At 43.6% G+C, this 13,630-nt stretch overlaps 1 protein-coding gene across 1 annotated transcript; it reads right to left on the minus strand.

Moving 5' to 3' along the window:
* Window positions 1–2,249: 2,249 nt before the first annotated feature.
* Window positions 2,250–13,364, minus strand: csf1ra (colony stimulating factor 1 receptor, a). The gene is made up of 22 exons (XM_041943809.1): window positions 13,202–13,364; window positions 12,796–12,921; window positions 10,732–11,016; window positions 10,239–10,526; window positions 9,998–10,134; window positions 9,750–9,915; window positions 9,455–9,656; window positions 8,949–9,064; window positions 8,715–8,826; window positions 8,369–8,568; window positions 8,065–8,156; window positions 7,781–7,907; window positions 7,516–7,623; window positions 7,202–7,312; window positions 6,884–7,046; window positions 6,703–6,785; window positions 6,467–6,570; window positions 6,066–6,188; window positions 5,855–5,966; window positions 5,676–5,775; window positions 4,559–4,670; window positions 2,250–3,675 (listed from the first exon to the last, which is right to left on the minus strand). The coding sequence occupies exons 2-22, from the start codon at window positions 12,845–12,847 to the stop codon at window positions 3,529–3,531; spliced, it is 2,940 nt and encodes a 979-aa protein (XP_041799743.1). The 5' UTR covers window positions 12,848–12,921; window positions 13,202–13,364; the 3' UTR covers window positions 2,250–3,528.
* Between the last annotated feature and the right edge of the window lie 266 nt (window positions 13,365–13,630).

The raw sequence follows: 13,630 nt of genomic DNA on the forward strand, positions 1-13,630 counted from the left end.
AGTGACAAAGCTTCTTTTAACTGTGCTTTGAGCACACATGCACTTTTCTAACAGATCAGAAGCGGTGGACAGTGGAGAGTCACACTCAGTGTAATGTAGGGCACTACAAACCTATAACCCATGAGGCTTTTCTCCTTCATGTCTTCATCAAAACTATGAAACAATGATTTACTGTCATTCTCGCACAGTCATGTGGCATGAAAAGAGGCTTCAAACGTCATCGATGTCACGGTTAGCGGAGCACCACGCAGTGAAAAAACTCCAGATTGTGAGATTAGGACAGGGTTTGGGGTTTGTTTTTTTTTTTAGGCATCAAATTTTACTTGAGGCAGAGAAACCTTTGATACAGTAAAGAGAGGTTCATAAAATGTTGTCTATGTAGTTTAATTCATTTGTTTTTATGAGCAAACTGCTAATGTTCAATAAGATGATAGTAGACAGTGACTCTCTTTGCTTCTTAACCAGTGATGGGGGAAGTATTCAGATTCTTTACTTTAGTAAAAGTACTTATACCACATAGTAAGTTACATGTAATGAAAATGTTATATATAATCACTGTTATCATCATATAATCTAACTTTAATGTAAAAGCAGCGCACAGCACCCAAAGTGACACAAATTTATCAAAACTATTAAGATAATTACATCTGTGAAGCTGATTATCAAAATAGTTGGCAATTGATTTTCAGTCAATTATTTGTTTCAGCCGTACTGTACTCAAACTGTTGAGTAGTTTTATTTATAACAAAACCTTGTATCTGATAAGCTCTTTGTTTGTCATGTGTGCAAAACTAACTGCAAAACTGCAAATCTTTATTTGTAAAGTAACTAAAGCTGTCAGATAAATGCACGGGCCTAAAGAGAACAACATTTCCCTCTAAAACGTTGTGTAGACAGTAGAGCAGAAGTCAAAAGTGGCATGAAAGGGCAAGTGCTTCAGATTTGTACTTGAGTAAATGTGTAAACAGCTGCTTTCCACCACTGTTCCTAACATACATGTAGTTCTTGTGGCTAATGTGTTTATAAAGATGCACACTTGAATCTAGTTCCTTCTGAATTGGATGCTTTTTTTCTTTTTCTTTTTATTTGTTCATTTTGTTTTTTCTTTATACTTGGATTTCCTGTAATAACCCAGTTTTTAACAACGCTTCTAATTGTGGGTTTGGGCCTCGGGCGAAGTCGTCTGAATTTTGGATTTACCAGAACTGTGTATAAAGGGCTCAGGGGACTTTGAGTCCACAAAGTTTCAAAGAGGAATGCTGTGTTTTGTTGTTCAGTAACATGGCTACAGTCAATACGCTTTGCAGAATCATGCTTTGCGTGCAAATTAAATTTGGTGCTGTGCTCTTTGGTTAACGCCACCTTAGACCAGCATTACAAAGCATCCATTTTCATCATGAGTTCTCTGTTCTGAAGTTTTTTGACACACTTTTGTGCATTTTGCAAACATTGTGAATGCATGTTTATATTTAAAACAAGGTATACTTATAATAAAAAAAAATTCAACATCTCACAGGTCCGCTTCATTGAATTCACTCAGTCTATCTGTCAATGAAGGTTAACCACTAACACGACTACACAACATTTTCCAGTTGAAATCTTACTGTACAGCAGTGCTGGTAAGCTCATCGTTTATACTTCACCGGAAAAAACAAAATGTTTGTTAACAGAATGCCTAAAATTCAGGAATGTTTGTGCTCTTCCTAAGAAGACCACTTTTGGACAAAATCAGCTATGAGAAGAAACAGATTGTGAGGCGTCTCTGAAACGACACACAGTGACTGCTGGAAAGAGTCGAGCAGGACTCTGAACAGAGCAACAGAGTTACTCAAACTCAAGTGTTCTTGGTGGACAGGTAGAACAAGGACTCTTATTCAAAACATACTTCACCTCCCGACGTTTAAAAAAAAAAAAAAAACAAGCCTGAAAGTGGCTCTACCTACTTCGGAAGGAAGAAATCAGATTTTAGCTGAAGCCACACAGAGGAGGAGAAGCATCTAGACTTTCTGTAGTTCAGCAGTGGGGGGGGGGGCACTTCCCTCCAAAGATTTCAGAGTTGTGCAACGTCGACTGACGCTGTGGGAAATGTTCCAGAGGAAATGTAGGTTGGACGATATCCAGTAAAAAATGGGAAGTGGGGGGAGAAGAACCTAAAAGCAGCTCAAAAAACATGGCCCTGAAATACCTGGCACCAAAAATTCATAGAATCAGCAGGATATATATAGACTTCAACACCTCAGTATTTTGTATGTAGTGATTTAATGGCAGCTTTTACATTGATTGTCTCATTTGCACAAACCCCCCCCAACACGACACATACATGAAATATTGATGTACTGCTATCTACTCTACGTTTCAGTGAAAATAAAGATGCTTCTTGATTTACATCACAACATATGTACATTATTAGACATCTCACTCATGTCTTACTCAGATGCAAGTACATTTGAAATGCCTGAAGTCACATAAGTTTGTCTGTATCTCTCACTATAGCTTATATGTTATTCTAAAGTCATCGTACAGTTTGGCAGTGTAGGCTGACTGCTACATATAGACATGGGTGAAGCTTACGTCCAAACACTCGACAGGAAATGAGAAGAGTGAACTGTGCCACACACACACATACGCACACAAATCCTTTCACATTGTTGAACATGAACCACTGTTCGTCGAGGCTGTAGTCCCTGCTCCTAAATCACGCTGAACGCTGGTTGATTAATCAGATTTGAGTGGAACAATCACATGTTGCCACTGACTGACAGCTACTGGAAGTGTGTCACAAGAAGCACAGCGATGGCCAACGCACAGAGAGGAGAACAATGCCGCCACTGTTCGCCTCCTCCACGGCCGATCGAGCCCGTTCAGACCAGGGGAAAACACTCACACTGTTCAACAAAGGTGATCAGACAATAGAACCTAACGTGTCAAGAGTGCGTGAATAAAGACGGGTCTGCTGTACGGTTGCTTCCTCTGAGAAACCATACATGCAGTAAAATGATGAAAAGGAAGTGAACCTGCTGACAGAAGAGACTCCACAAAGAACAAGACATTTGCCACCTCAGCCAGTAATACAAAACAAAAGTTAATAAACATAGTGTACAATATATAATAAGGAACAGTCAGAGGAAGGGATGAACTGGTTCTCCTTTGCAACAGATTATACCTCAGATATGTAACAGAAGGAGTGAAAAAGTCCATGAGGGAATTAACTTCTATGTAAAGGTACAGCTTCGGATGCTTGTGCGGTATGCTGACATGTTTCCTCCTTTCATGTCTGCAGTCGGTGTTAGACGTGGCAATTTCTAGTCATGGTCCGCAAAGAAGCAAGTCACATGCTTGCTGCAGCTGCCCGTCTGTCTGGCGAGCAGACACGGCGGGCAAAAAATAGCTGTGGAGGCGACTCTCTGCAACTGTCCGGCGGTTGAGAACGAGCTGTGGCGCTCAGGCCGCGCACCACAGCCGGTCCCACGTTTCCTGATGCTTGTTGATGAGCGGCTGGTCTGCTGACTGATCGGCGGTTGGGGGCTTTCAACAGAACTGGTAGTTGTTGGTCTTCATCAGAGGCTGCTCCTCTTCCTCGTGGTCACAAGACCGGTCACAGGGGCCGTCGCAGCACTTGGGCTCGTCACACACTTCACCCTCCGTGACCTGCTGCTGCACATTCTGGTAGATTAGCTGCGAAGAGGCATCATTGGGAGTGTGAGACTCGAGCCAAGGAAGCCAAAACCTCAGCTTCATCTGAATATTACGGTGTGATGATTATAGCAGTGGTGGAAAGTAACTAAGTACATTTACTCGAGTGCTGCACTTCAGTACAATTTTAAGGTATTTTGAGTATTTAAACTTTATACTTATATTGTACTTCTTACTTCATTACATTTTTTTTATGAGTTTAGTTTCTTATTACTTTGCAAATTTACTTTAATAACACAAAATATAATCATGATATAATAATATAGATTCAGATAAAACTATTGGTCCCTGGGGGTTTATTCAGAAACTACCGAAAGTATAGAAAGTAGTTAAACCACCTTTACCTGCTTCAACATTGAAATGATTAATGCATCAATAATTGCAATCCAATAATATAATATACGTCATTCTGAAATGTGCCATTCTGCAGGATAAACCTTTTTACTTTTAGAACTTTAAGTATATTTTATGCAAATACTTAAATACATGAGTGTTTCTACACTGTGGTGTTGCTACTTTTACTTACTTAAGCACTTCTTCCACCTCTGTTTGGATCTGAAACATCATCTTCACTAACACTGAGCCTCATTGATGTGGCAGAGGAGGTGTCTTTGTTTGAAATAGTCTCACTTTTTTTCTAACTTGGACAAGCACCCAAATGAGTTACTTCTTATCACAAAAGAAAATCCAATTCCTTTAATAGGTTTGATAGCCAGCTAAATCTGTTGAGTCTTTGAGAGAATGAGGTGGAAAAAAAGGAGGGTTTTTTGAGGACATGTCGGTTGGAGCGCCACACGCTTTGCTCCATGGGCAGTTTTGGCCAAGCTAGACCGGAGCCACTAAAGCCTGCTTCACCCTAACTCACCTGTTCCTGCTCGAACTGGTCCCCGAGTAGTCTCTCTATCATCTGAGTGATCTTGTTAAACGTTGGACGCTCTGTAGGCTCCAGGTTCCAGCACATCTTCATGATCATGTAGCTGAAACAAAAGTGAACCATATTTCTGTTTTATGTAACTGTTTTATGACAGATAAGCCGCCTCAGCAAAAAAAAAAAAATGATATACATTTTCATGGGTTTATCCCTGCTCAGACTGTGGTGCAAAATAATTAAAAGAAAAAACATATAAACCAAATTAGACAACTAAGGAGAGGCTGATGACGCAGTTTGTTTGGAGAGACTCGTTCACTAGACTGCCCCTCTAGTCTCATTTTTCTGCCATGAAATAGCAGTTACATGGTTTCCTCGCTCGGAGATCATGTGGCTAACAGGCAGAACTGAGGCCTGACTCACAGCAGAACAACAGATGATTGGGCCCTGACTCAGATTCAGTCCTCCGTTTCCACGGCGTAGTTATTCCGGGTGGTGTGACAGCCGCGGCAAATCAGCACACACAGATGTTCAGCCCCTCTGAGATACTGGGAAAAACACTCTTTATTTTGTTCACTCCGCCGGCTCGTTAAGTTTGGAGTTTAGGCTCGTAGTGTTTTGACTTTGGGGTTGGGAGATGACCCAGAGCGAACAAATTAAAATGGGGAATAATGGGAGCACTTCATGAGGTTTCCTCATGTGTCATTTGTTTCAGATGTCAGATAGGCGGGCAAAGAAAAAAGAGCTCTTTGTTCAGTTGTGATGAACATTTGGGAAACATGCTGTTTGAACTGCCCAGCGCCGAGCCCTACTTAGAGTCAGCTATTTTTATAAATCAGCCATTGTTAAAGCTTGTGTCAACTTAAATTCTAGCAGCTGCTACTGCACGTTAGCAGCTGGTCTCACCAGTTACAATAAAGGCGACACTAACGCCGCTGTTTCTCAGAGTCTGAGTCTCACTTTTGACTCAGTTGTAAAAAATCCAGCTGATAGTCACTTGATTCTCCAGTAAATCTCAACTGATAATCAAGTGACACTGTGTGGAGTATTAACACCGGCTGGACAAAGCCGTGGTGATCTTTTTATGGACCAGACTTTGAAGGGTGGAGCTTACATCTCAGGAGGGGCAAAGTCTGGTTGGGACATCTGGTAGCCGCGCTTCACCATCTTGTAGAACCTGGAGTCCACAGCCATGCTGGGGTAGGGGCTCTTCCCTAAAGGGGGATTATATAGGTTAAGCAAACAAGCTGTGAAATAAATGTGAGAGTAGAGCACATACGCATGAGTCCTGACCTAAAGAGAAGATCTCCCACAGGAGGATGCCGTAAGACCAGACGTCGCTCTGGACGGTGTAGACACAGTCGAAGATGCTCTCCGGAGCCATCCACTTCACTGGCAGACGTGCCTTCACATGCAATTTAAAACGACAATGAGTGTTTTTTGTCCAGTCTCTAATTTCGTTGATGCAAAGTAAATGCTGGGTCGAACATACTCAACACCTTACATTGCCCTTCACTACGTAGTTGGAGTCGTTCATGATGTCACGTGCCAGACCAAAGTCACAAATCTTGGCCACTCTGCGGTCAGTCAAGAGGACATTCCTGGCAGCCACGTCTCTGTGGATGCACTGCGCACACACACACACACACACACAAACACACAGTTTGCGCCTACAATGTCAAACTATGCCAGTGAGTTAATTGGAAGAGTATAACGTGAATAGTCCTCATAACCGCCTCACAAATTATTCCACACCCTTCATTCATCATCGTCCAACAAGAGCTTTTTCACTGCTTTTTTTCTGAAGTGATTTTGTCGGTTGTAGGATTCCTGCCTCATCACAGCAGCTGCTGCTGTAAACGATCACAGTCATACCAAGATGTTCGCAGTGGTAAGGTCACTCACATTTTTGGCTGCCAGGAAGTCGAGGCCCTGAGCCACTTGAAAGGAAAACCTCAGCAAGTCGTCGATGTCCAGTGGCCAGTCAACAGTCTCCTCACACACAGAGTCTTAGTAAGAATCGGACAAATAACGTTAGAAACGCAAGACGCAAAGTGGCTGCTGCTTTTCACCAGCATGCTGCCGCACAATGGCTGACTTTGTTTTAGCTTCAAAGGGGATTGTGCAAGAAGCTTTTTTACCTCGAGATGATTCCATATTTGGCAGCTGGCTGGGTCTCATCTCCAAGTAGCTGCTTGAGGACGTACTGGAGATCCCACTGTCACTGTTGGATGGATAAAAACAAGAGGAAGACGAGTGTGATATCAGCAGGAGCAGACAGCAGAGCCTCCGTCGTTAGACTGCACACGTTCGGTGATGTACCTTCTGATGAACTGTCTCTTGTCGCAGATGTTCTTGTAGTTATTAGAGTTCTCCATAATGTCGGGAATGTTCATAACAAAGTTCACAAACGTCTCTGCCTTCTGGCGAAGGAAGTTCAGGAGGTCGCCCAGGCTGCAGTACTCCGTGATCACAAGCACTGGTCCTGATGAGGAAACACACCACTCAATAAAGAACATGTTTGCGTGCAAATTACTTCTTTATGCTGGATTGCCCATGAATTGATTACTGAGATCTTTCATAGACATGGCTGTGCTATACTTAAATTTCACACAAAACAAAGACAGGGTGCTGTCTGACCCCCATAGGTGCAGGCTCCCAGTAGATTGACAATGTTCTTGTGGTGTCCCAGGTGGCTCAGGATCTTCAGTTCAGACATCAGAGCTTCCCTCTCATCTGAATGGGCACTGGCTGCAGAAACACAGTACAGATTGTCATCATATTATCATTCCATATGATCATGTGGTCAACTCATGATTTAGGATTTCTCTATGTAACATTTTCAGATGCCTAAATGTATTTTCCACTTTTTTCTCGAACATTCAAACGTTTGGCATTCGCTCTGACTTGCTCATGTAAGCTCAGTCAAACTGAAGGTCTTGACATCGGCTCACCTTTTAACATTTTCACAGCCACCCGCATTGCATTGTCCTTCTCCTTTCCCAGACCATAAGCTGTGGCTTCAACGACCTTTCCGAAAGCTCCCGCACCCAAGATCTTCCCTGGTTAGACAGACAATACAACAAGAAATCATTTTCACATCTAATATATTGTTTTCTTTTTCTGATTTTCTTATGTTTAAATTTTTTTTTTTTTTTGTAGCACACTAAAAAATTGCAGGTGTTTCAAAATGTCAGTTTAGGTTAACAGGGCGCATACCGAGCTTCAGCTTGTCTCTTGGAAACTCCCACTTGTCATTGTAAGGCAGCTGAGTGGGGTCAATAAAGGTATAGTTGTTTCCATCTCTCGCCTCAATGATCTTCCAACGGATTTCATACCTGGGTTTCTGAAAATGCAAATAGGAGCAAATGGTAGTAAACCAAAACACTGCAACTAAGTAGCCTGCGTCCCTTGGACATATTTGGTTTTCTCAGCAATAGCTTACATCTTAGACTACCGTGTGTTGTGGTGGTTACACTTTCAGAATGTGCATACATCCTTACCTGCTTATATTTGTAAAGCAGAAAAACCAGTAGCACAAGGAGGATGGCCAGAATGCCTGCTGCTCCAGTCAAGGTGGAAGTGAAGAGCTTGTCTGCACGATCAGAAAAAGATCAATATGAAGACTTTCCTTTCGTGGATTTTTTTTACAACAACTGCAAAGGGATCAGCTGACCATGACAACACAATTTCACAAACCAGACATTGGATTTGGTTGACAGCATCCATGTGACTGTACAATAACAAACCGAGAAGTACAGAACCTGTGATCACATCTGTAACAAAAATGACGATCATCATACTCACCAGAGACCTCCATGGCAAAGGTGTCGCTACTGACACCGACGAGGTTGAAGGCCACACACTCCACCGTCATCCTCTGGCTGGACGGACCCACGGTGAGGACGCTCTCCACCTCCACGGCCCCATACTCCTCCCTCTGGACCTCCACTGTAAGAGCCTGGAGGGGGATCGGCATCTGCATCCCTGTGTGGTTTTCATTGCACCTGCCTCATTGCAACACATACTCAGTTAGACAAAGGCCCTCGACAACCTTCATGGGTGAAAGTGTCGGCTTAAATGGCTTCGATTAAAAGTGCACCGAACCTGATGACATATTAATAACTACCATTCCCTGTGCACTCATACTTACGTAGGCCGTATCCCAAAGCACTGGTACCAGATGATCCTGGGAGCAGGATAGCCAAATGAGGTGCAAGTGAGTGTGGTCACGTTTTCCCACCTCACCACGGCAACAGGTCTCTCTGCCAGGGAGGAAAGACCAACAGCAGTTATCAGCTTTGAAAGAAGCATGAATTCTGCTTTAACCGGAGAGAACGACACCACGACTGTGTTAACTGATTTGACTTGCGTGTCTGTCACTTACGATACATTTGGACTTGGAATGTGATGGATGCGTTGGCCAAGTCGCTCCTGGCATAGAAGGTGTATTCACCCTGCTCCTGTGCATTCATTCTCTTCAGATGCAGACTTGCATGGTATCTAAAAAAAACACACACACAAAAAAAACCCAAAAGGATCTTTAAACTGAGCAAAAGAGGAATGTCTACAGGATCTGAGGTGACTAATTCTGCGGTTTGAGTTCAGACAGTTCCTATGTATCATTGCAGAGCATGTCAACAAATTAAAAAGAGAACACCACTCTTCCCTCTAGCAGCAGTTTCATGACCTGAGGAAATATAATGACCTTGGAGTTCCCTGTCAAATTCACCCAAAATGCACTGACAGCATATTTTAAATCCAGAGCAGCTTCCCATTCCTCTTCTACACTTTTTTTTTCTCATTTAAGCTGTGCTGACATCTTGGAACAATAAGGTGGAGCAGTTGGAGGGGTATCCTCTCCTTTGTCACCAGCTCTGCCCAGTGATGTACCTGTTGTTGTATCTGATGAGCTTGTGCTCCTGTGTGGACTTGCTGGGAGACGTTGGGGTGTACCATCTGTGCTCTGTGATGTGGGGGTACGCTTCGATGAGCACGCTGAGCTCCAGGTCCTCTCCTTCGTTCACCTCGACTGAAAGACCCTTGTGGGCCAGTTGGGGGGACAGCTGGGGCAGCAGCCGGATGTAGGGCTTGTCTGTTTTGGAGAGACCAGGCAGTTTGTTTTCAGCAGCTGATAAATGTCCCAAGCTTTTCAATAGAAGACATAGGAAGTGTTTCTGTGGCTTACCTACAACCAGCAGGTATGTCGTTGAACTGTTCACCCCTGCTTCATTAGTGCCAATGCAGGAAATGTTCCCTGTGTCTGCCAGGTCCACAGCAGAGATGGCCAGTATGCTCTGTATGTCCAGGCGATTTTCTCCACTGGAGCGGACCTTCTCCTCTACCGTAACTTTCTGAAGACAAAAGGAACAAATGAAAGTTAAAAATAGGACTGCGACTATGATCGAGAAAACTCCCAATGTCTCTCATACCGACCGACTTTGTGGAGTAATTCCAGGTGACGTTGTAGTTGAAGTTGGGGTTGTGTGTTGTGCAGCGAATCTTGAGTCCCTCCCCAACAATGCGCACATATTCATCTGTCTCCAAGAAGACGTAAGGAGGGAAACGAAGCTCTAGAGCACGAGAGAATCATAAATTAGGAACTTGATGCACATATCACTTCGTATGGCTCTCTGAGAGCTTTGGGTAAGTATTCCTAACAACCAAGTGGTCTCACTCTGAATGACGTTGATGGAAAAGGCCTTGGACATCCTTTCCACTCCATTGACCTTGGCTGTGCAGACGTAGTCAGCATTGAAGCTGGGGTGGAGGTTGTGGATGAGAATACCACGGTGCCGGTAGACTGTGAAGTTCATCCCAGGCGGCACGGTGGTGCCATTGTCCATGCGGAGGCTCAGATCTGTGGCTGCTGGGTCGGTCAGCAGGCAGGGCAACAGGTAGTCCTCACCCTCCTTCCTCACCACCCGCAGGGACATGCTGCTGGTCCAGAACACACGGTTTGGATCTAGTGAAGGAACGCATGAAGATAAGATCATAGAACAATGGAATAAGTTGAGATTCACACTGAGGAAATCTGGTAAACAATCACAGAAACAGATGCATGGACAATGTGGACAATAATCCAGCCAAGCACTAACAATTCAACCGCAGGAAGCTTGTCCTACTGCTCTGTGGACAGAATAGTTGGTCTCTCATACAGCGGAGCTCACCTTTCACGTACACATGCACTGAGGAGGTCAGACGGTTCTGTGACCCAGCGGTGTAAAAACACTTGTACGTTCCCGTGAATTCGGCACTGGGACGCTCCACCTTTATGGTTCGGACGTTCCCATTGCCCTTGGACACGTAGCGTCTGTGTTTGGGTAGCCTCGTTTGCCAGTTTACAGGCCCGTCACCCTCACACCTCAGATCCAGGGAGGCCCCAGGTCTGACCACCACCTCAGAACTGCCCACCACCTTAGAGTTGAACTTGATCACCGGACGCCTCCAGTCCGCTGAGAAGGAGTGAAAATGTGAATCAGTAAATGGGTTTATTGACTTTCTAGGCAATGGATTCACATGGAAAGAAAAGAGCGAAAACAACGTATTCGAATTAGGGTATTTTTGCTGTTTTACGTTTTCTCTCCTTGATGATTCCAGACTTTGTATCTGTTCTGGCTGACTGACAGACAGCCATGATTCCGATTTGTTTTTCAAGTGATCTTGTGAATTCAGGAAACAGACTGAAGACTTGGATCCCTCGATCCTTCTCGCTTCTGCTTTTTGCAATCGCTATGTCAACGCTGGGGATATAAAAACTCTAAACATACAAAACCTCACATCTGTTGCTGTTGTATTTTTAATTTGGGCATCTTGTTCAACAACAAAATAAGAGAAGACATACTACATTTAAGTTTTTTTTTCTTCTTTTTGTGCATGTCTGCTTTATTTAGATTGGGCCAGCTGAGACAGGAGGGGACAGCGCGGGGATGACATGCAAAAAAGGGCCTGGCCTGGAACCAAACCCCAGCCATGTTGATGCATGCTCCGTGCTCTACCATGTGAGCAACCGGTGCGGGCCACATTCAAGAATTTTATGCATGGAAAAGGGAGTATTTTTTTTTTTGGCATCTTTGAAGGAGAAACTGTTCAGAAGAAACCTGAACCCTCGGGGAGTGTTCAAGAAAGATTTAGAGATGATAAACAATGCTCTCTTTATTGACTTTTTTCAGAACTTTAGTTAGTTTATTTGGAAGTTAGAGAGAGAGGTTAGCCAGACTTTCGGTACATCAAAGTTTTTTAGAGGTGGGGGTTGGACCACTTTTTTGAAAATCATTGACACTGGAGAGACTGATATGCCTCTCCTCTTAACCTGTAAGTTTCTGTTATTTCGAGTTCACACTTTTCAGTAAAGGTTATAAAAGTTTCCATTTAGAGGTTTGGACACAAGTTTGAAGCAGAACTGAGATTCCCATGATCAGCATTTTTTTCTCTATTCACCACAACGCACAAGATAATGCAGAGAGACCAGGAATGACATGTAATTTGAAGCCAATCAGCAATTCTGGTCCTGAACCTCCTTGTGACAGTAAACAGTTGCCTTTCTTGAACGTTAAAATGACCCCAGTCACACGTCATATATCCACCAGTCAGAAGTCAGCCAAACAACAGATACTTTTATAAACTCAGATACATGAAATTGCAATTTGATGCTCGGTGGGTGATACCCATATATGTGCATCACAAGGATGACCCCTACAACAACTCCTCATGCTGCAGACGATTGTTCTGCTGATTACTTTTAACAGAGCGATTTCAGATGGAGCGCATCTCTCTGCTCCTCTGCATTGACCACGAGTTCGTGCCATGAAATGTGGGATTAAATTTGCAGCGCTCCAGACCCAAGAAATTTGACTATTTTTAGAGTATTACATTAATAATTGGCTCGCTGTGGTGCAGACAAATATGCAATTTGAAAAATATGTCTTGTTGCAATTGGATTTAATTTAAAACTTTGATTTGATTTGATTTTTACCAAACCTTTGATCTTTTTACACAGTTAATCCTACAAATGATCAAATTTTACATCTGTCAAATCAATGTGATAAAAAACAGTAACTTCAGCATGCTTTGTAATTTTTTTAGAGCCCTCTTCTTTTACTTGCATGGTTTTATTCTACATTGTGGATTACACGTTCAAATCTACTGCAGCTGTGGAAAAAACAACCACGGTGTACAGAAACGGGACCACATACACCGCAGCTGTAGACTCCACAGTGTTTGTCTGGCCTCACCTGAAACAGCGGAGGCCACAAACCCCATCAGCAGAGTGAGGTAGGACTGCATCCTGGATCAGCTTCAAACCTGCTGTTTGAGTGCTGGTGTTTGCGTGCACTACGAAACGCTCTTCTTTTTATAATCTGCAGGGAGAAATGAGAAAACCGCCTCAGAAGTTTTGCTATCACTCACCCTCTCATTAACTTCTCTTTTCTGTCTCCTCACAGCAGCTTTACTTGTAAAAATGAACGTACGCTGAGCAACGGTCTGTTCTACTGCGCATTTGCTTGTGTACATTAAAATCAGGAAACAGATGAATGCATGAAACAGTTTGAAGGAGCGTTCTTTGACTCCAGTTCAGTCAAAAATACAGCCGAATTATGCAGGATGGAAGCGTCACTCATTGGTTTCAAAAGTACTCACCTGCAGATCTTCAGCCGAACAGAGGGCTACGATAGCTTCCCCGGGTTTGATGTTTCCAGCATCCAGAGCTGACACAAGAGTCCCTTCTTCTCCCTTCTGCTTGTTTACAGTCTGCTCACCACAGAAGTCACACAGCGAACATGAAATGTTGAACAGCCAGTGGTGGAGGGTGGAGGGAACTGTGCGTGTGGGGAGGCGGAGATCAGCATATCACGCTCAACAAATTAATGAACCAGCACCAATTTGCCACAGAAAGGCACAATTCTCCCGAGACATGCGTTGAGGTGAGACTAATCACCACCAACAGTGTTGAACCATGGCTGCCAGACTTTTCTAACCAGGAAAGCGCGGACTCGAGGGGGAGGGAGGCAAAGACAGTGGCTTCTTAGACAAACCTGAATTAGGAATCAGAGAGATATGAGAGTGTCG

Source organism: Chelmon rostratus, chromosome 9 (assembly GCF_017976325.1).
Source record: "Chelmon rostratus isolate fCheRos1 chromosome 9, fCheRos1.pri, whole genome shotgun sequence".
Classification (NCBI taxonomy): domain Eukaryota; kingdom Metazoa; phylum Chordata; class Actinopteri; order Chaetodontiformes; family Chaetodontidae; genus Chelmon; species Chelmon rostratus.

Excerpts from the sequence above, each read along its gene's own strand:
- csf1ra (XM_041943809.1), bottom strand. The coding sequence starts at position 12,847 with ATGCAGTCCTACCTCACTCTGCTGATGGGGTTTGTGGCCTCCGCTGTT. Across the intron at positions 9,916-9,997 it reads GGAATTACTCCACAAAGTCG|AAAGTTACGGTAGAGGAGAA; the intron begins GTCGGTATGAGA and ends TTTTGTCTTCAG. Across the intron at positions 8,569-8,714 it reads TGCTTTGGGATACGGCCTAC|GTGCAATGAAAACCACACAG; the intron begins GTAAGTATGAGT and ends GCAATGAGGCAG.